Source organism: Solea senegalensis, linkage group LG13 (genome assembly GCF_019176455.1).
Source record: "Solea senegalensis isolate Sse05_10M linkage group LG13, IFAPA_SoseM_1, whole genome shotgun sequence".
Classification (NCBI taxonomy): domain Eukaryota; kingdom Metazoa; phylum Chordata; class Actinopteri; order Pleuronectiformes; family Soleidae; genus Solea; species Solea senegalensis.
Genome location: NC_058033.1, coordinates 7,931,720 through 7,955,297, shown reverse-complemented (window position 1 = coordinate 7,955,297; position 23,578 = coordinate 7,931,720). Strand labels below are relative to the sequence as shown.

The 23,578-nt window shown below is 39.9% G+C and overlaps 1 protein-coding gene across 1 annotated transcript; it reads left to right on the top strand.

Annotated features, from left to right (window-relative positions):
- The first annotated feature begins 985 nt into the window (after positions 1-985).
- Positions 986-21,900, top strand: LOC122779703 (von Willebrand factor A domain-containing protein 7-like). The gene is given in 17 exon segments (XM_044042278.1): positions 986-1,062; positions 2,377-2,570; positions 3,041-3,313; positions 3,471-3,564; positions 3,732-3,863; positions 4,230-4,416; positions 4,531-4,700; positions 4,814-4,926; positions 5,645-5,761; positions 16,974-17,192; positions 17,283-17,415; positions 17,518-17,667; positions 18,892-18,984; positions 19,071-19,342; positions 20,521-20,702; positions 20,704-20,809; positions 21,409-21,900. Coding segments are annotated over 16 exon segments (2,913 nt in total). The 5' UTR covers positions 986-1,062; positions 2,377-2,390.
- Positions 21,901-23,578: the final 1,678 nt, after the last annotated feature.

Genomic DNA, 23,578 nt, shown 5'->3' with positions numbered 1-23,578 from the left:
TTTCCCCTCAGCATGTATAGGACCTTTTCCAGGTTCTGCATTACTGGATCCAGTCTCCTGTGGTCTTGGCCTCATAATCGAGGCTCTCGTTCTGCGAGGAGGGGCCATGCTACTGGTCCTGTCCTCTGCCCAGCCTGACCAGAATATTCTCCTTGTGCATCCCCCCAGCTCACCCGAATCCTCTCCTCACCTTTTAGGAAATCAGCCACCACTCTGAATAACTCCAGAACAGCAGTGGGACTCCAGAAACCTCCACCCTCCTCCGTTGTCCGTCAACGCATGAAAGAATTAAGGGTTGCTCTGGAAAAGAGGGATGGGTAAAGTGTTGACATGCGGGAGGAGAGGGTCGTCAGTGCTGCAGATACAGAAAGTTGTATAAAGAAAGTTGTACAAAGAAGCTCAGTGTTAAGTGACAGACATCAGGGAATATGATGTTTGCAATTGCCCTGCTGTTTTGTTACAAAGGCTCCGTCATTCACTGCTTTGTTGTATTTATTTAAGGAAGAACTACACATTGATATCAAGATTGCCTGCCTGGGTGTGTGAGTGCTGAGGAAATGTGATAAATAATAAAACCAATTGTTTATGGTTAGCCGTGTGCTGTCAGAGTCAGGTCAAGTAATCAGAAATAAACGAGGGATCCAAAGTGCTTGAGACTAAATCTCTGGGTCAAAACGTCAGAAAAACACACTGAGAAAAAGAAAGATGACTTGGCATAGAACATGGACAAGAGGGTGAGTGTATGGACACACGAGGGAGGGACAACTAGACCCAGGTGAAGGTAAATTCATTTTAAAATTTAAAATAGGTAGGTAGAGGTATAGGTAGAGCTGCATTAAAGTAAAATATTTTTGATAGGACTCTGAGTCATTTCTGATCAAGCACCATCACGTTGACTTACTGTAAACTATAGAATGTTGCTCATTTGCTGATAATTGATGTCAAACCAGCCAGCAGAGAAATGGCTCCTCCCTGGACACGGGCCATTCAAAAGTGAAGCGCTCCCACTGAAGTCTTGAGTTTCTACAACCGCAGCTGAGGTGCAGACATCACACCTGACTGGTAACGTAAAGACATACAAATCTGAGATAATCTTCTTATTGTATTTTATATTGTGTCTTATGTAAATCAGCACCTGGCATTCATTTATGAATTAATTTAAGATTTGTAAATGTACTAACAGATTTGTAATTCAATACATTTGATACATTTCATTTTCTTTTTTTTATATATATATATATATATAGTGGCATTATTATTTATTATATATGACAAGTCTTAGGGCACCAGCAGCTGTGTTGTCTTTATGTCAGTCACATTCTGTCATCACTGGCATTTAGATCACAATGTCTTTTAAGTTACAAAGTGACAATGAGCTGAACTCATATGTCTCGTCACAGCACAGTCACATATTCTGTCTTGAATAAATCTGGTGTCCTATTTTCACATTTTTTCACATGAAAAAAACAACCCAGGTTTCACCAATAATATTGACTCGGGTTCGACTGCAGTTTTAATTGAACCAGGGTTGTATTTTTTACTCAAGGGTAAGGGAAGGTCACGCTGATCCCTTCATGCTTTAGACCTGTAGAACATGTAGAACCTGTTTTGTTTTGTTTTTTGTTATTTTAAAACTGCACACATTTCCCATATTTTCTGGATGTGTTCCAATAAAGTGATGGTAAAACAACAAATCTAATCTACACTAAATCTTGAATTTGAATTAGATGCACAAATAGGTGACCAGAGATACAATTATGTACCAGTACAACTTTTTGAATTGAATTCATAATTAGTTTCACCGTTTTAAATAAGCTACTTGTTGAAATTGAATTAAAGAAATGATGAGTGCTATTAGATCACAGAAGGTGCTAATACAACAATGCCACCACTACAATGGACAGGAATGCTTTAACAAAACAAACCAGTGCTCTCAATAATAATTATAATTATTATTAACTTCCTGAAACTTAATGCTTTAATGGGTTGTGTGATACCAGTAGCAGCTTGCGCGGGATACCAGTAGCTACCAGTTCCTTTCCAAGTAGCTTGCCAAAGGTTTCAATAAAAGAACATAAATCTACTTACATTTTTATCCAATCCCCCCTTCAACCTCATTCAGTTTTTTTGGGTTGATGAGAATACGTGAATAATGTTAAAAAACTCGAGTAGCTCTCGACCATTTTCATTTTGTCAAAGTAACTCTCAGAATAAAAAAGGTTTGAGACTCCTGCTCTACACACTCATAGTCTCATAGACTCAATAGTATAAAGTTGCTGCACATGTAACCAACTGTGTTTGCCTAATTTAAAGCCACCTTAGAAGAATTATAAGCCCTTTTCTTTTCTTTTGTAATCTTTCCTTCATCTCTTTCAGGTCGTTGTGCAGAAATGAGGTGGTTTGCTGCGCTGTGTCTCCTGCTCCTGCAGACTGGAGCTCATGGATTTGACATCGATGAAGAAGACGCCTCTCTGAGTCATCAGGAGATCACTGAAGCTGCACTCTTAAAGGTCACATTGGAGGTTTGTCGTGCCGTGGCCAAGGCCGCAGGCAAATTCATCAAAGAGCCTGTAAGAATTGCACCAAGCTACGTTCAATCTACTCCTTATTTTACAACTTAGAACACAGAGCTTTTCGGCTGCTTTTTACCATTACTTTGTTAAAATGTACAGTATAAACAGAGGCTATAAGAAATATGAGCAATATAGAGTGTCTTATATCCTTTTTTTCAGCACAACCGAGGCCTGCGGCTCTAGAGCCTCATGAGATAAAAGCGTAAAGAAAAGTTTTTCGATATTTTGTGCATCACATCCAATGTCTACGTCAAATGCGATATTGAAAAACCTCCGCCGAAAGCCATTAAATGAATGTGTAGATTAAGATGTACACCTTTGGAGTCCTGTCCATCTTTAGATCCATGCACTTATGCCAGGCAGGTTTTCTCAGGTATAAACTACATAAAATATTTTTTTTTAAAAGATCTTAATATTTTACACTGTAATAAATCTCTCTCTCTATCTGTTTGTGTGTGTGTGTGTAGTCAGGGTCTCTGACTGCTACATCTGTTGCTGTCGCATGTGAAGCAGAAAAATCTTCCAAATCCTTCAGCAGTGTTATCGAAGTGATCCAAGAAGAGAACGTGGGAGTCGACCACTTTTATTTCTGGAGTGCCCGTCACCACTTTGACGCTGAACAATTTACAAAGGGAAAGAAACTGGTCACGGATGGCATCGCCGCTGTGAAGGCCAACAACAAACGCCAAAAATATGAAGCGGCAAGAGAGAGACTGGGACAGTTATTCCACACTTTACAGGTACTTCTTATGAATAGCTTTTATCTCAATCACCACTGATTACAGCTATGTAGAAACTGGTAAGTGTGTTTAGGTCTCAGCCTTATAATGAATGTTTTATGTACATTTGAATTCAGAATTTATCGTGCTTTATTTTCTTGTCTTTTTTAATCTGAAGGATTTCTACAGTCACAGTAACTGGGTGGAAATGGGAAACAAGAATCCAAATACCAATCTGATCAAAGTTAACAAGGACATTGGAAAAACAGCAGGTTGGCTATGAAACCAATGCATCTTTAGTTGTTTTAACACAAGACACATTCATATTATGTAATACACACGTATATAATGTATCGGTGTCATATGGACCTTGACTTGTCTTTGCATGCTGCTGTGCTAACAGTAGTTTGTAACACAGCAGTTTTGATCTAATTCACAGATAAAGACAGAGCGACCTGTCGGAGCTGTGTTGGAGACGACTGCAAGAACAACATTTTGGAGGATATCTTAAAGGAAAAAATTCTGACCACAGGATATTTTGATGCTGTTCCTCCATCCAGCAAACCTGCAGGTACATGTCTTCACATCATTTTGTCACGGTTATCTTTGTACTCGTAGGCTGGTCCTTTTATTATGACTAGAATCTTATGGTGGAATGATTACAAGAAGTCCAACTTATGTTTATTTTCTCCATTACACCATTTTTTTGTAAAATGTTGATGTACGTGACTGTTCTCTTCTGCAAAGGTACTGTGAATCAGTTCATCACCACTTGCCTATGGCTTTGTGGGAAGTTTCTCCTACATTTAATGTCTGAGCCCCAGGGCCGAGAGACCCACGTGTCACAGAGCAGACACTCCACTGTTGGAATGTAATCTTAGAAACAGATTTTAACTTATGGGAGCACTTTGTTCTTACTCTTTCTGTTTCTACACAGGTAAATGCAGCCATGGAGGTAAATTTGATAGAACAAGAAAAATGGACCCTAAAGGTGGGATCAACAAAGACACGCTTGATTCTGAACATGGACATCTTCACAATCAAACAGCAAATGTGGCCATAGCTGCAACCAGTGAAGTACTGCAGGACGTTCGAGCAGCTGCTGGTGACAAAGAATTCCTACAGTACGAAACTCTCTCTGCATGTTTGAGTCACTGTTACTGTAGATGCAATGAGGATCTGAATTACAACATTTAAATATGTTTCCCCTCTACCTTTTTTTTTATCTCTTTGCTCAGGATGATGGGAATCAAAAAAGGAAAACCTCTTTGCTTTGTGATTGACACCACAGGAAGCATGAGAAATGACATTTCAACAGTGAGAAGTATCACCGCTGCTATAATTGACAGTAAAGCGGGAACAGATGACAAGCCTTCAGATTATGTTCTTGTACCATTCAATGATCCAGGTAAGTTGTGAATGCCTCAGACAAAACTTCACATTCCATTATTTTCGTCTCGTCACAATGGAAGTTGACCACAACTGAGCTCGTCAAGCAATAAACTGGTGTTTCATTCCCAGACTTTGGTCCACTGACAAGGACCACAAATGCAGATGACTTTAAGCATGCTATCAATTCATTGACTGCAAGAGGTGGAGGAGATTTCCCAGAGATGTGTCTTTCAGGACTTCGGGTACAACTGATATCTTATGACGCTTTTCTACTACATGGTCCCAGCTCGTTTCGCCTCGCCTCGCCATAGCACGGTTATTTTGCTTTTGCATTAGCAATAGTACCTGGTACCTGCTCTGGCAAGCTGAGCCGATACTGAGCATGAAGTTGTCAGACTGCCGGCTACTGATTGGTCAGAGTGCCGTCAAAAGAATCACAAGAATCAAAGTGAACAATGTCGAGCTGTAGATGACTTAAAATGACTTAACAATCCTGAAAATGTGGGTTAATCACCAATATTTAGCAAAGGAAATGTCTAAAAGCCAGCAATTGCGAGTGGCGAGCCATATCACAGCCCCTGCCGCTATATTTCAGTTCAGTGACCGTGTCAGATGGAGTCTGTGCTCCTGTCATGCAGGAAGTACTGAACTAAACTGATTCTAATGAGTATACGTACATCAGTAGAATGAGTACATCGAAAACAACTGCTTTACAAGTCACTAGTCACTAGTTTGTGTGTTTGTGTGGCAAAGTCACTGCAGTTAAATGCAGCCATGCTGGGATGACTCCGCCCACATTGAGGAGGTACTATATTGTAATGGAAAACCAACCAAACTGTAAATTCGAGCCGTGCCAAGGTGTTACTACGTAGTGGGAAAGCGCCATTAGAGACTAGCACAAATTACGCCTCCTGCAAAACTTGATTTTAAATATGCTTTCTGTCTTTCTCCTTCATGCAGTTGGCTTTAACTGGTTCTCCTCCAGGTTCTGAGATTTACGTTTTCACAGATGCATCTGCTAAAGATGGGTACCTGTTAAGCGCAGTGCTCGCACTCATAGAGCGAACCAAATCAGTGGTGAGTAGTCCTGTGTCCATGGTATTTTTTGATTTTATTTTACAAAATATGAAGATATTTTCATCACTTCAACAAAATACAAAATAATATTTTGTAATTGAAATACACCTATACTATGTGATGTATGTGGCATTTTCAATGCCTTGTTGCAAAGAATTTGATAAAAACACCTATTAAATACACTGTTGTATGTTGAGTTGTTGATCTTAAAATGTAGGTGTAATGAAGAGAGAATTTTAAAAACGCTGACCAGGATGAGAAAGTTAAGCACGACAAGAAATACAGCATGAGAACATCAGGACGAATAGCTCAGTCTGTCAGAAGATGACTTGTATGTCTGAGATAATGGGTGTTGGGATTAGGGGCGTGATTGGTTATGAATTTAGAATATTAATAGTTAATTAATTATGGAATAATTAATTTCTTATAAAAAAAGTTGAGTAAAACTCAAATCGGGGCACCACTCCTCTCAAACAGAGGAGAACAATCGGTTCTGAATGAACCGTTAATTCATAACCTCCAAAAACAGTCTCATAAATTAAGCCGACTACCAATTTGGATTATGATTAATAATTAACTTAATAATTGATAAATCACAATACTACATCAATAGTTAGGTGAATTGAAGGATTGGAGTTCTACAGGGAAGAGGTTGGCAATATACACACTTGTGCAATATTAATCAGACCAGACTGTATATATTATAAAACATTTATTAAAAAGACATCAAAGATTTGAACAAGAATATCTACTAAATGTAACTATATACAGTGTGTGTGTGTGAAAGAGAGAGAGTCTGTGTGTGTGCAGGTCAAATGGTCAAGTCAGATAGAGTTAGACTACAACTCAAGATGGCGGTTGACAAAGAAACTACAAGATGGCGGAATCAAAGATGGCTTCTTGACCGCATGGCCGCTGTGTTTCTTGGTTAACTACTTTTGTAAAGTGAGATGTCAGGTTAGATGAGAGGTTAGAAGCATGCACATCTAGAGCTGAAAGCTAAGGAGCATGGACATCACTAACATCATATTAACCTAAATCTAGACATTACAACAACACTTTGTGTGAGCAAGTAAGCTCGGTACAACATTTCATCTATGCTTAGCCAAGTAGTGTAATGCTATGCTAGGCCCAGTTACGTTACCAAGTCCTTAAAAGATGCAAAAGTGTCCTTTTGAGGTGCTGTCTGTTGGTCCAGGAACAGTAGATGGTTGACTGTGTTTCTGGTGTCTGTGGCTCAGGTTCCTCCTCACAAGTTAGCTAGTTGGAGCTAACTTGGTTCTGGATCCTTGGTTGATCCTTAGGCAGGCTCTGGTGTCGCTGCCTCTGATGGGAGGATAGCAGGCTGCTGTGAGCGGGCCTGCTCGAAGATCAGCAGAGAGGGTCTCTTACTGCTGGAAGCTTGTTAAGCTCTGTGCTGAAGGGTCTTCAGTCGAAGAGCTGACGTCTGTGTCCTTCCTGCACCCCAAAAGGGCAGGGGAGAGCAGAGGAGCCTGTGTCCTCCGGTGAGGTGGAGAAGAGAAGAGCGAAGAGAAGAGAAAGAAGGCGGGGAAACCTGGCTTTTGTATTGCCTGTTACATGGGGTCACATGTCACAAAGTGACCACTGAGGTGGGTTTCCCACTGATGTGTGGAAGATAAGGGATCTTTATTGACCGAGTTTTATGACACTCTTTGTCTTTGAGCAAGGGGCCATGTGTTCTCCATCCAAGATGCATGTGACTCCATCTTGAATGAGCTGATCCCCAACAATCCCCCCTTGGCCTCAGGATCTCACTCCATGTGTGATCCTGAGGGCACAGTGTACAGTCAGTTCATTCACTTTGTAACATCTGGGCATTGATTAACTCTAATTTGGCTAAGCAGTAATATTACAAATGAAGAACATACAAAAATGGCATTGTACAAAAATACCTAACTTTATAAGGTTAGTAAAAAGAGGAAGGTTAGATGTGTTAACATGGTAAATACCAAGAGTGGCAACTGTAAATGGATATCAGTGTGATCATAACTAGCTCTGTATGGTCATAACAAGATGTCCATGACTAGTGTACAAAACTTATCCTACAGCTGGAAGGGTACTAACAAAAGTAAAAACTAAAGTTTTCCGAAGAATACAAAGTTGAGCAGTGGTTTTCTTAAGTGACGTGATAAGTCTGGTTATTACAGTGTTAAGAATCACTGAAATTGTTATATGTGCATACCAAAATCTGGATGCCTACTCATCTAATAAAACTAAGAAAAATGTAAAATAAACAAGGAAGGGACATTATTCAGGACAGGTTGGATTGTGTCCTAAGGGTTTGTTCAAGTGTGGAGCTCTAGTATCTAAAGCTTTCTGGAACTTGTGGCTTAGGGCTATAACACCTGTAGCTGGAGACGCGGTGAGATTCACTGTCACTGTCAAATCGGTCATGATCATGTTCTGAGCTGTACTCGGAGATACTGCGGTCATCATCAGAGTAATTTAGTGGCTGATCATGTCTTTGGGCCAGAATCTCTGAGTATGGCCTCCAACAACTTCTGTTGTGGGAGTGCCTGTCTCGGGGCAGCCAGTGGACATGGCGGTTATGCTTTCTGTCCCTAGGCTTCTTTTTGTCACCCCCCTTTGTTCTGTTGTGAGGATGAGATTTTGAAATTGTTTGTCTGGGTGACACTTTTGGAGTTGACCTGTCAGGTTTAAAGATTTTATCCCTCGCCTGTGGTGGGACAACCGATTCCCAAGCCATCTGAGATATCTTCTTTATCTCAAGCATGGAAAGTTTACCTTGGCTTGTCTGAAACACAACGTGAGTGCGTATGCATGGGTGAAGGTTGCGCACGAACAGGGACTTAAAATTTGGATTTTCTTCCAAGCCTGAGGCATTTCTTCCCTGAAAATACACTTTTCTCAAACGTTGCAAATAATCACGTGGATGTTCGCGACGAGTATGTTTAACTTGAAGGGCTGCAGCCATGGAAGTAATCTCGTCCACGCTTGAGGAGAATTCTTCTATGAGAACTTGACGAAACTCTGTGTAGTTATTTCTAACTCTGAGGGGAAGTTCCTGTATAAACTTGCGGACTGCTTTAGAGCTGCTTTTCTCTACAAGTTTAATCTTTTCCCTCTCGGTTGCATAGGGAAGGTCAATAAGGGCTTGGTCTATCTCAGTAAAATAATTGTCAATGTTGTGATCACAGTTGTCTGGATCAAAATGATCAATGTCTTTTGCAAGAGATTCCAGTACCTTCAAACGAAAACATTCTGAGGTCTGAGCATGTCGTTCATGTGCTCCTGCTGTTTTCTCTGGGGGGTAGGTGAAGCCTGCATGGCTGTTATCACCATGATGCTGCAGAGAGGAGCCTGAAAAGGGGGAGGGATAGTCCTGAACTGACCTAACCCCCTCTCCATCGAGGTGAGCATGCACAGCAGTGTCATGCATGTGTGAATAAAAGGGGTTCTGGATAGAAATTCTACTAGAGGCTGAACTACCTATATCAGAAATGTCAGATCTGCATGACTTTGTTCCCAAAGAGTTAAGCTCATTTAGAAACTTTTCACCACTCTTGTGTGGTGGAGTTAAACGCTCACTACAGGGAGTCTGTGAGTCAGAATAACCAGAGTCACATCTGCTGGACAACTCTGGTGTTGAGAGATGCTCTGATCTAAGCTTAAACAATTCTTCCTTGTGGAAGCAGAGATCTGACTCTGCAGAGTGTAGGTCTACTAAATAGCGCACAGCTTTCTTATTGGCCTTGTTTACCTCTTGGAGGAGGCAAGCATTCTGCACTCTTAGCGACTCAACTTCTTTCTCTAGAGCTGCTTTGCTCTGAAGTGAAAGGCTGGCCTGTCTGTGGAAATTCAGCAGCAAGCATTCCAACAATGATGCTTTGGATGCATTCTTAGCATCAACACTGTTATAGACGAGAGAGTTTATCTCCTCCTTGCACTCATTTAAACTTAACTTGTTGATGAATTCAACATAACCAGTCTTTAGGTTCTGTGCAAGAGATGAAACAAACAGTTCTACACAGGGATTCTCCATTTTTAGGTCTAGAGAAGAAGGAGTTTAAGCAAGTTGTAAAATACAACAAACAAATCAATTTGTTATTATTTTAACCTGAGGAACACTGTGTAGTGTCGCTACCCTTGGCTAACAACAATATAGATGTCTACCACATGGAAAGGAGCTTTCTTTGAAGCAGCTAAAGCATTGACTAGTAGCTATATTAGGCTTCAGAAAATGTGGGAGCAGGGTTTAAGAAAATATTTAGGGGAAAATATCTTAAACTTAACTCAAGCTGAAACACATGAATGTTACAGCAAGGTACACAATTTTCACAGGGCTGTATAGCACACTGTGGCTCTATTTCAATTCTCACTTTGGCTGAAATGCACGGCAGTAACAGCACAAAATACAAGCTTTATGACACAGGGTTGTGGCACGCTGTGTGTTATTTAAAGAAAGAGCACTTATTTTAACAACCAGATTTTCAGTGTCGAGTTTCTACAGATCAAGTTAACTGGACAGTTAGCAACATTAGCAAGCTGAAAGACAAGTTAAAATCATAGGACTCAATATGATAACAATAACCAAAATGTTTTTTAGTTACATGTAGTAAACCTAATTTTACTCAAGGTATTTCCTGTATAACTGAAGTCTACTCCAGTCGAGGATTAGTGAAACGCCAAAGTCAAGTCTGGGGAATCTACCTGGTGTATTGACCAAAATTATAGTCAATTAATATTACACAATTATGAATAAATTGCCAACAGTACCCTTCCTCACACGGGGCACCAATTATGTTGGGATTAGGGGCGTGATTGGTTATGAATTTAGAATATTAATAGTTAATTAATTATGGAATAATTAATTTCTTATAAAAAAAGTTGAGTAAAACTCAAATCGGGGCACCACTCCTCTCAAACAGAGGAGAACAATCGGTTCTGAATGAACCGTTAATTCATAACCTCCAAAAACAGTCTCATAAATTAAGCCGACTACCAATTTGGATTATGATTAATAATTAACTTAATAATTGATAAATCACAATACTACATCAATAGTTAGGTGAATTGAAGGATTGGAGTTCTACAGGGAAGAGGTTGGCAATATACACACTTGTGCAATATTAATCAGACCAGACTGTATATATTATAAAACATTTATTAAAAAACATCAAAGATTTGAACAAGAATATCTACTAAATGTAACTATATACAGTGTGTGTGTGTGAAAGAGAGAGAGTCTGTGTGTGTGCAGGTCAAATGGTCAAGTCAGATAGAGTTAGACTACAACTCAAGATGGCGGTTGACAAAGAAACTACAAGATGGCGGAATCAAAGATGGCTTCTTGACCGCATGGCCGCTGTGTTTCTTGGTTAACTACTTTTGTAAAGTGAGATGTCAGGTTAGATGAGAGGTTAGAAGCATGCACATCTAGAGCTGAAAGCTAAGGAGCATGGACATCACTAACATCATATTAACCTAAATCTAGACATTACAACAACACTTTGTGTGAGCAAGTAAGCTCGGTACAACATTTCATCTATGCTTAGCCAAGTAGTGTAATGCTATGCTAGGCCCAGTTACGTTACCAAGTCCTTAAAAGATGCAAAAGTGTCCTTTTGAGGTGCTGTCTGTTGGTCCAGGAACAGTAGATGGTTGACTGTGTTTCTGGTGTCTGTGGCTCAGGTTCCTCCTCACAAGTTAGCTAGTTGGAGCTAACTTGGCTCTGGATCCTTGGTTGATCCTCAGGCAGGTTCTGGTGTCGCTGCCTCTGATGGGAGGATAGCAGGCTGCTGTGAGCGGGCCTGCTCGAAGATCAGCAGAGAGGGTCTCTTACTGCTGGAAGCTTGTTAAGCTCTGTGCTGAAGGGTCTTCAGTCGAAGAGCTGACGTCTGTGTCCTTCCTGCACCCCAAAAGGGCAGGGGAGAGCAGAGGAGCCTGTGTCCTCTGGTGAGTTGGAGAAGAGAAGAGCGAAGAGAAGAGAAAGAAGGTGGGGAAACCTGGCTTTTGTATTGCCTGTTACATGGGGTCACATGTCACAAAGTGACCACTGAGGTGGGTTTCCCACTGATGTGTGGAAGATAAGGGATCTTTATTGACCGAGTTTTATGACACTCTTTGTCTTTGAGCAAGGGGCCATGTGTTCTCCATCCAAGATGCATGTGACTCCATCTTGAATGAGCTGATCCCCAACATGGGTTCAAATCTCACAATGAATTGAGTTTATTGCAAAACTTCACACCAAAAACAGAAATTAAAAACACCAAAACACACCAAAACACAACAAGCAAGTGTTATTGAGTACTGTAGTATGAATAGCTCATGCTGGAAAAAAAAGACATGTGTTGTTCAGGTTGTGAGTTCAAATCATCATGATGGCTTTCTTTAGTTCCAGATTGAATGTAAACAGTTAAAAACTCAAAGAAAACCTCAGGAAGTGTAAGGAGTCAGTAGCTTGGTTGGTAAGAACGCTGCTGTCTAGTTCATATGTCACAGGTTCAATTCTGATAAAGAACAAGACATTTTAAAGTTCAACATCAAAATTGAAGATTCAAAGGAGACCAAAAGTCCCACATGTTTCTGGAATATGTGGTGTGATGCCTTCCTTCACGAGCATAAGGCATGAGGTTGTATAGTCCACAGGGTTGCCGGTTCACTTCCACATGAATACACGGGAGGACTGAGGTCTTTCCGTTTTAAATGTTGGACATGGTTGTGAAGCTCAACCTGGCGGACCAGAACAACCTGGCTCTCGTGAAGCATGCGAGTAATAAGGTTGAGAGCAATGGCACGGTCGTGGAACAGAACCCGCCAAGTGTGGGGTTGTCCCCTATGGGGCAGTTGTCAGGTTCTGTTCCACGACCATGCCATTGCTCTCAACCTTATTACTGACAAGCGGTTTGGACTGTTTGCATTGAAAATAGGATTCTAAACTTCATCACACAACAGTTGAAGCCACATTTTTCCATTACACATGACAATATATAAAAGAAAACTGCAATAAATCTCTAAGGCTGTTTAGCTCAGTGTGTTTGCCAGTGACTCATAGTCTGAAGACTGGGGTTTGATTCCTGGAAAGAACACATGGGTGTTTTTTTTTTAACTTCAGAAGTCCAATATTCTAAGAAGTCCAGATCGTGGGGAGATTTTTGAAAAAAGTTCAGAATCCTAAAAAATATGACCTACATGAATAAGTTAAGAATACCAAGAAGTATAGACAAACCATCGCATGACAGATAGCTCATGTAGTATGAATCAGACTTCAATATCCAAGGTTGTTAGTTCAAATCTCACAAGAGTCTCCTATTTTTAAGTCAAGATTCAATGGAAACAGTCAAAGCTCGCCAAAAACCTGAACAAGTGTAAGACTCGGTAGCTCAGTTGGTAAGAACGCTGCTATCAAATACTGATTGTGTGGGTTCAAATCTTATGAAGAACAACACATTTTTAAGTTCAACATGCACAGTTAACATTGAAAGGAGACCAAAAGACCCACATCTGTCAGGAACTTGTGGCGTAGTGGCTTTGCTCTCAACCAAGATTGTGGTTGTTGTTCGGTTCATGAGGTCGTAGGTTCAGTACCACAACGGTTGGGTTGTGGGAATGGTGACTGGTTTGGGTTACACAACGGCTGGGTTGTGCGAGAGGTTGATTGGTTACACAACGGCTGGGTTGTGCGAGAGGTTAGTTGGTTACACAACGGCTGGGTTGTGCGAGAGGTTGGTTGGTTGCAGGCAGGGATGTGGGAACTTGGCACTGTGGTGGTGGTCAGATTCATATGGGGGGAAAAAAAAAAGTTTTTTTTTTTTTGGCGAGCACTGCGAGGGTTGCCAGGTTGGGTCCCACAGCGGCTGCTGGGTTGCGTTGCCAGGTTGGGTCCCACAGGCTGCTGTGTTTGGCCGGTTGCCAGGTTGGGTGCTGCGGTTGCGTGCAGTCAGGGTTGCCAGGTTGTCCCACAGCGGCTGCTGTGTTGCGTGGTCGCGAGGGTTGCCGGAAGCAGCAGAGGTTGCCAGGTTGGGTCCCACAGCGGCTGCTGGGTTGCGTGCAGTGCGAGGGTTGCCAGGTTGGGTCCCACAGCGGCTGCTGGGTTGCGTGCAGTGCAAGGGTTGCCAGGTTGGGTCCCACAGCCGCTGCTGGGTTGCGCGCAGTGCCAGGGTTGCCAGGTTGGGTTCCACAATGACAAGGTTGGGGGTTTCTTTTCGCCAAGGTCGTAGAACATGCTGGACCAGAACAACCCAGCGGTTGTAGAACCGAACTTGCCGGACTGGCACAAACCTGCACCACAAATCTGGTGGGTTCAGTTCCACAACCGCAGGGTCGTTCGGGTCCAGCATGTTTGGTTCCACAACCACGGCATTGTTTCAGCCCACAGCGTGGCAGTCCCTGGTTCCCTAGAAGTGGCTGAAATTTTGCCACACAGTGAAAAAATTCCTGTTCACTAAAATGAGGATTTGAGTCCAGGTTCTGAGTAACTACTGCTTAAACATGACCAGCACATGAATGTGTGAGTGTCACTTTTACATTGTTAACACATGAAAACTAGTTTACATGCTTTGACTCATCTCAGTTAAAGGTATAGTTCAAAGTAACACTGTTTCTGCAATAAAACATTTTTTTAGCTCCTCCTCCTCTTTCTTTTTCATACTATACTATGACTTTTTTGAGTGATTTTGGACCAAATACTATACTATGACTTTTTTGAGTGATTTTGGACCAAATACTATACTAAAACATTTTTAACAGTTTGTATTTGTACATTTTTGGATGACATACAAAACTAAGAAACATTTTGACAGTTTATATTTTGACATTTTTGTTGACATAATATACTAGGACATTTATGGCAGTATGAAGACATTTTTATTATGTATGAGACAAAGTAGTAGCCAGTTTAAAATGTGGTCATTGTGTAGGGGAGGAACTATCTACCACCAAGTAACAATCTCTCCCCAAGAAGTATTCTGTCTTTCCGGTGTTAGCAAGAGGTTTTCCAAAGTAAAGTAAAGTATAGTAAATATTTATTTAATCTGACTCCATTTACACAACAATTAACTTTACTTTTAAATATTGTTGGGAATTAAAGTTAACCATAAAGTAACCAGAATTCAATTCTATTGTCAAGAAATCTGACATCGGTCTAGTTCAGGGATGGTTTATATTACAAAAACCGCTCAGTGACCTTTTTCCACATAGAAGATTAGCCCTAATGCCTAGGTTGAAGTATTCAGAGGTCAGAAATGTAACACAACAGTTTACAGGACATGATACTCAATCTTTTCTATTCAACTCAGAGGTGGAGGGTATGAGTGTTAAATCTCACCATATAACTAGACTAAATAAATCTTCAATAACAGATTCTTAACTATTTAGAACAAAAGTCTCAACAAGGCAATATTAGAAATGAAGGGTTAACCAGTTTATTGAAATGTCCAGTAGTAGAAAATACAGCCAGTAAGTTGTGTGACACACAGTTGATGTGTGGGAGCTTCTGTTAAGCAGACCAAACTCCTCAATGAATGGGAGCTCTGTCCCTTATATCCAAGATATCCTACCAGAATACAGACACTTTACATTTACATATCCATTGTGATTTACTCAGGAATGCTATTTCCATCTGAGGACCTTTTAATCACCATGGGGTATTTTCACATGACAGTTGAGCCACCTTGACTTGTCTACTTCCTGCACTGAGAACATCAGACCTACACACTTCAAATGAGACGGTGTTTACACTTCATAGTTTACACTGATGAGGTTTGAACCTAGTTGATTAATTCATTTACCGATAATCAAAGAGCAGAATATACAGAGTGATGACGTTTTGTCTATTGTCTCCAGGGTGTGGTCTCACTGTCTTACAATTGCAGTAAATGAGTGAAGAAACGTGAGAAAAATATGTAAAACCCTTTTTCATTTTAGTCCATATCAACACAGACACTTTTATATCGTACCTGAAGTTTTAAGTGATTTTGTATAACATACTATATAGTATAACTTTTCTTTGGTGATTTTAGACGACATACTATACTATGACTTTATACCCCACCTGCTTCCTCCATATACCACAGCCAGGGGGAACAGTGTCATTCTGAACCGAACGAGTCAAACTGACCCACACAAGGCAGCAGGAGGGTTTTAAAGTGATTTTAGAAGACTATATAGTATGACTTTTTTGGGGTGATTTTGGACGACATAATATACTATGACTTTAATAATGTGATTTTGGACCACATACTATATACTAAGACATTTTTAACAGTTCCTATTCGGACATTTCTGGATGACATACAAAACTAAGAAAAATTTTGACAGTTTATGTTTTGACATTTTTGTTGACATACTATACTAAGACATTTTTGACAGTTGTTGACATAATGCACTAGGACATTTATGACAGTATGAAGACAATTTTTTACAAATACTAAATCCGTTTTTGAAAACAGTGAATTGTGACAGTTTCATTGACAACACACACATGCATGTTCAGACGATGATCGTTACATGTGGACTCGTGTCGTCACATTAGCAGCAGCAGTCGATGTAATCTGAGCACCTGTGATCAGATCACTCGGGTCGGATGTTAACAGCAGGTGTGAACAGAGTTTCAACAGAAAATCTAAGAAATGTGTGGATCATTAAGGCTGCAGTTACCATATGTTTGTCCTCGCTGTTCCTCGTCCTCTTGCTGCTTCTGACTGAATGCTCCTACCATCCATGGCTCCGACTGGTAAACACAAAGGGGAACCTTATAAATAGGTCGACTCAAGAGGGGGAGGAGCGGAATGTACCAAGTCATGGAAAGTATACCGTGGCCTTCAAATCGACGTAGCTTTGTGCAGGAGCAGCTCCACCTGTAATTATTCCATGTGCATGTCCAAATTGAACAAATAAAAAAATGGCTGCTGAATTTGTAGTCAGTTAAGAAACCCACCACCGTAGGAAATGCTGCCATCTGCTGGATGGGAAAAAAAAAACTTTCCCTCTTTCTTTACTTTCTTGATTAACTTGTTTTAAGCCACTCACAGTGTAGTACAGTATATTTTTTAATAACAATATTAATAAAATATTGCCTTGTTTCAATGTCAAAATAGTGGTACTTTTACTTTGCTTTGGATAAAAGCGTCTGCTAAATGACATGTAATGTAATGTAATTTCAGTACTCTTTCAAACTCTGTAAATGAATATGTGTACTGATGGCAACTCATTTTAAATTCTTCCTCATCAGGTGAGTTTCCTGATTACTGGCTCCCTGGGGTTACGTCGTCGAAGAGAGACTGATGACGACGATCAACAACAGCAAGAGCAGTTTCAACGGATTCTTCCAAAATCAGCCTCCGTGTACACACAGCTGTCGGAGGCTTCAGGAGGTCAGGTTATTCAGGTCACCAAAAGTGAGCTGGCTGAGGTCACCAGCATTATAACAGATACCTCCAGTTCCTCTGTGGTATGAATAAAATCCTCATATTGGCATTAACAGTAACATTGATGAGTTCACAAAGATTCAGTTATGTCACCAGTTTCATTTAATACCCAGGTCAAGCTTCTTCAAGTTTCCCGGAATGCTGGAAACCCCGATAATTTCACATTTTCGGTGGACGATTCAGTGAAGAACCTGACGATGTACATCACAGGGCGCTCTCTCGCCTTTACTATCACCAGTCCTTCAGTTGCTGTTCCACTGTTTATGGTAAAAACAAAATATCAATCACTGTAAGTTTGCCCCCGACTTGTACCGTAACACGTGTGCTTCGTTCCATGTTTGTTTTCAGGTGTAACTCAGAGCAGCGCTGACACGACCGGACCACTGGTCGTTTCATCCAGCACAGTCGGAAACTTCCAGACTGTGAAGCTAAACACACAAGTGGGTGTGTGGAAAGTTGAAATGGTGTCAACAAGTGCCTACAATCTGAAGGTCGTGGGTGAGTCCCCGGTGAATCACACTATGCATTCCTCACATTAATCCTATTCCTGACGACTTTACACAAACACCTTGAGAGTGGAATGCAGCCTTTGTCTGTGTTGTTTCCAGAGACATTCAGTGCTGTTTAAATGCACTTTTTATACTTTTAAAGAGCAGCTTAGTACTGTTATTGTTTCTGTAAAACTAAATTCCACGCAGGTTTCACTTGAGTTGACTGTCAACCAGGTTTTGACAGTCCAATCAAGATTGGAGACGTGCACTAACTATTGTGTGTCCACCTGCTTAGTCCAGGCTTCATCTACTGGATTGCAATGACATTCATGCAGAGGTGGAAAGAGTACTGAAATATTCTACTCAAGTAAAAGTACCACATTTTTTAATAAAAGTACAAGTAAGGATGTAATGGTATGAGAATTCCATTGTAAAAATATGTTTGTAAAACACTGATACGCTAATAAATTCAAATACTTTCACCACAATTCACATTTAAATAGATGTATTATCTATTAAAATGAATATGTGCAAAAACTGGGCAAAAGACATATTAAATACAGGTTAAAATAAACAAATGTTTGAATTAAAAACAAGAGAAAGTTTACCACAGAGAAAACTTGACGTACGTCATGCGTGCAGTCTTAAGGTTAACTGAGCTCGTGTTACTTATGTGACACCAGTAACCGTTATATCCCTAAGTACAAGTAAAAGTCTAAGTAGAAAACGTAGCTTGTTTTAAAATGTACTTGTTGATCAGGGTTCTTTCTTGTGTATAGTGCAAAAAAAAGGACAATTAATTGATTGTAATTAATTGTTTTAATGAAAGGCAAACCTTTACAAATGAAATTGGTGACAAAACAAAATATGAAAACACATAATGTGTCTGTCAAACTGGGCCAAAGGTCACAAACGCTTTAACCTTCTCGAATTGGCGCTAATTGGTCTGTCCTCGTCATTCAAGTGTCCAGTGTGTGAATCTTTTTATTATTTATTTAAATTCAGGCCGTAGTAACGTAGTGAAGTACTGTTCTTCCAAAAAAACATACTGAAGTAAAAGTAAAATTTCAAATTCAAGTCCACAAAAAACCCTACTCAATTACAGTAATGTGAGTAAATGTAATTAATTACTCTCCACCCTGTGCATTCATTTATCTTAGACTATAAAAGTGCAAATTAATTAGTGGGAAATTAATGTTTACATGTTGTCTCTTGTGCCTTCTTTTTACAGGTGAAAGTTCCCTTGACTTCCTGTTTACCTTTATGAAGGATTCAGAGAGCCCATATGGAGGTTTACAGGTCTTATCCAATCGCCCCACATCTGGTAAAGTACTTTTTTAAAAAAAAAAATTGATATTCCAAAAATAAACTCATACCTGATACTTGAATTTTTCTTTTTTTTTTCTTAAGGTGAAAACACTACCTTAAGGGTGACAGTAACCGGGAGTGACTCCGCCACGGTGACAGAAGTAACTCTGGTTGAATTATTCACATCAGTGATGGTTAACGGCAGCGTGGAGGATCGAGGTAAAGGGGTCTTCTACGTTCGCTTTGACACGATACCATCGGGGGAGTTTGTGGTGTTGGTGAAGGGCCAGACCAGCTCCACCAGAAGTGCTGCCAAATCCTTCCAAAGGCAGTCATCCTCCACTATCAAGGCTTCTGCTGTGTCGGTTAGCACTGTAAGTAAAATCTATCTAAAAGCATACACTATATGCATACAGTATGCAGTGGGAATAATACACAGCTCCTCAAAATGTTTCCAAGTCACAAAATAGACAATTTTTCTTCTATTCTAAACACAAGCCAAGCAAACTTTGAATTCAAAATGGGAGTTTTGCTCAGGTACTTGTTGGTGAAAAAGGAAACAAAAATCAAAGTTATCAGATTGCCTATAGGTTGTGCTGAAAAAAAGGATAGACACACATTCTTATCGCCTCTATATATACGTTTTAACATAACATGGGGGGAAAAACAGCCTCAATGCTCTGTGTTCGAAGGGTTAACAATGTTATATTATAAAAATGACAAAATGCAAAAAAAGGTTTAATTACCATCGAGAGTGTAACATGTTTATTTTTTGATACTGACCACAACCCTTGAGGATAATTGATAGTTGTTTTATTTATGTTAGCGAGAGTCTGATGGAGCAACAGCTTCAGGTACAGTGGTAACTGGTCTGTGGGATCATCTATAATCAGCCCGTACAGTGATTTCAAAGGATGAGTCAAAACATGCAGACTGGACTCTCATGGTTTAACTCTCAAAATCTGTGAAAATCCCCACAACAGGCTTGAGTAAACTATCATAATCACCTAAATCAAAGCCTATTTGAATCATAGCATGTTTAGTGGATGATGTAACATTGAATAATATCAAAATAAAACAAAGGACACGTGTGTAGTGATGTTGCATCATTGTGGAAGGTGGAAGTTACATGTGTCGTGACCCTTCTGGTACAGATAACCTTCATAAGTGTTTATAAAAGGCTTTGATATACATATTTGACTTAATTAATGAACTCATATGTTTTAAGGTTTAAGAAACAGTGAATTTCTTTTGAGATAGAAATGACAAAAAGTTGTCTCTGCAATTTCAACAGCTGCTCCAATTTTTGCTGTTGGTCAATTAATAATGCATTTTCTCACTTGTTAGAATTCACCATTTGTTTCATCTCTTATATTCACATTACATATCTATTTATTTTCAGATTGTACATTATTTATTGAAATTACATGCATTAATCTATGAATCTTTCTTGTAGGTACATCATTTCTGGTATTTGGAGCGTTAGGGTAGACTAAAACAGAGGTGGTGTTTTCACTTTGAACCCTGATGATTTTCTCTTTCCCTTTTTAAGACTCTTCCAAACAGGGTTGCAGAACCAGGAGTATCATTTTCTGTTCCTTTCTCTGTGTCGACCACTGGGACGGGAGGAACCTTCACCATCACAGATACTAATGACCAAGGTTACAGCTCATCTTTCCCGCCCAATTTATCCCTGCCGACTGGAGGGAGTGCTAACAGCACAGGAACAATCACCACCGCCTGACACACCGTCTGGTACTGACGTCACCCTGACCATTGAGGCTACTTCTCCAGGCGGGGACACCAACTATGTCGTGCTGCGTTTAACCGTCCTTGTCCCGGTAACTCTTTAATCATTCTAGTTTATTAAATCCCCTTCATGGTTGTGTGTTACTGGTAGACCTCTTTCGTCTCTATTGGGAGCACAGAGATGTACAAGAAAACCAACAGTAATCCTCTTCATTAGTCCAGGTGAACATCATTCAAAACAGAAATCCAGTTATCATATTCATAGGATTATTATAATAATAAAAAAATAGCAACCATATCAATAATAATGACAGCAATAATAGTATCAATACTAATAATACTAATAGTAAAATAGTAAAAATCCAAATAAGAGAATAGATGGTAAATAATGAATCTGTAAATGAATACAAATAATTCAAGGATTAATTATACATCAAGGCCATCCTATGGAAGAGTTTTAGGGCCACATGTAAAACAACAACAACAACAAAAAAACCATGGCATGAATTCGAGATCAAAATAAGAATTCTGATATTACAGCCTCAGCCATTTTTGAATAATTGCTTTTTTAACATGCCACCAACAGAATTTTCATGAGGCTTCTATCTTTTGAGAGACATTACATAGATCTAATGTGCTGGTTGACCTCTTCATATAAACCTGACTGATGTTATCTTCTTCTCTCTCTAAGGTGACTGATGTCACTGCACCAGTGTGTCAGCTGTCCAATGTGACTGACAGCTGCTCAGACATCTGCACTGAATCTACGTGGGGGGTCTCTATGCAGGTGCGCGATGAGGTCAATGGGACAGGCATTCATAGTATCACCTTCAGACAAGGTGACGGGAACTTGAACACCACCCTGCTCTCAGGCACCGACAGCATAATGCTGCTGACCTACAATGCGTCCTGTTGCTCACCTGATGTGGAAATAATAGCTGTGGATAATGTGGGTAATGTAAAGTCTTGTTTCTTCTCTGTCCGGAGAGCGACCACCGCGATGAGCACTACACTCATCACAACCACCACAGCCGCTAACACCACCACCACCAACTCTAACACCACCACCACCACCATTGTTACTACTCCGTCCAAGACAACATCAGCTGCTGTGCCATTGTCTACCAGTGCAGCTCATCTCTTTGTACTTTTCCTTAGTGTCATAATTCTAAGCCTCTGTTAACTCAGTCAGTCTAAACATGTTACTGTGGATAAAGAATTGCATTTTGCAATTGCAGTTGTCCATTTATAACCTGTGCACAGAGGTGGAAAATAATGAATTACATTTACTTGCGTTACTGTAATTGAATAGGTTTTTTGTGTACTTTAAACTCATTTGACTTTTACCTAAGTATGTTTTTTTGGAAGTACTGTACTTCACTAAATTTTAAATCACATCTGTTACTGAGTAAAAAAAAAAGTTGGCTTGAATTTAAAAAATAAAAATAAATTCATGCACCAAAAACAGGAGGACATGTTAATGAAGGATAAGGACAGGTGAATCAATGAATGATGAGGACATGTGAATGAATGATGACGACAGGTGAATGATGATTGTACAAATATGAATCTCTGAGAATGTTTGAAATATTTGTGAACATAGTTGTGAACATAAGCTTTTCTACCTGTTTTCAAACTATATTTAAAATAAGAAAAGCAAATTATAATTTAACAGCATTGTTTATATTTGAAAATTGTAAAGTGAGAACAAATGCCAAATATCGATGTGTTTCTGCGTTGAGAGTCAAACTATGGCATGAGCTCAGAGAATAGTTCAAATTATGTAGCTCTCTATTATGTTTAACAGAAGAGCCTTTGTGCTAAATATTTTTTGTATGTATGTAAATTAAGAGAATGTGATTTAAGTGTTATTGTTTACTGTTTTTGTTTTGTTTGTTGCTTTTAACATTTTAAGTTTGGTTGTATTCTGGGTTATTCAATTAAGAAAAGAAAAATATGACATTGGTGGATTCCATTTTTATATAACTTCTTCATTTATCTGAAATATAAAATGTATGATGATCATTGTGTTTTATTGTACATCACCCACCACTGTGTGCAACATCTGACAGATAGGGAATTATATTGTTAAGACCCCAGGGTCGTGACTGCTTTTTCCCTGTGTGTATGTGTCTTCATGTGAGTGTGAGATGGGTTGCAGGTGTGCATGTTTTGAGTGACTGACCTGTGTGAGTGAGTCTCGGTGGATCCTGGGAGTTGATTGGTCCTGCCCGGAAGGAATCTGAATAAGAGGCCTGAACATCTCAGCTGCAGCGGACTCCCTCAAACCACTCACAGCCAGACTGCCAGTAGATGTGTTGTGAGTGATTTTAATAAACCTGTAAAATGGTTTGTTTGACTCGTCGCTGAAGGTTTCTTGGGAGTTGAGAAGGGGGAGTCTCATTATTCATGTTGTAATCCGGTTTTCCCCGAGGCCTGGTCATAACAATACTATGAGTGTTTTGGGTGATTTTGGACGACATACTATACTATGACTTTGTTGAGTGATTTTGGACGACATGACTTTTTTGTGTGATTTTGGACAACATACATTACATTACATTACATTACATTACATGTCATTTAGCAGACGCTTTTATCCAAAGCGACTTACAAAAGTGCATTTAAACATTTGGGTACAAATAAGAGCTAGAAGTAAGTAAGAGCTTCAAGTAGAACAAACTATGAAGTGCTAGTCATAAGTGTGATGTACAAGTTTTTTTTTTTTGTCGTCTTAGTCGAGGTAGAGTCGGAAGAAATGTGTTTTTAGTCGGAGGCTTTCAGCTGTCCGGATGTTGATGGGGAGATCGTTCCACCATTTGGGAGCGAGGACAGTGAACAGTCTCGAGTTCTGCGAGTGC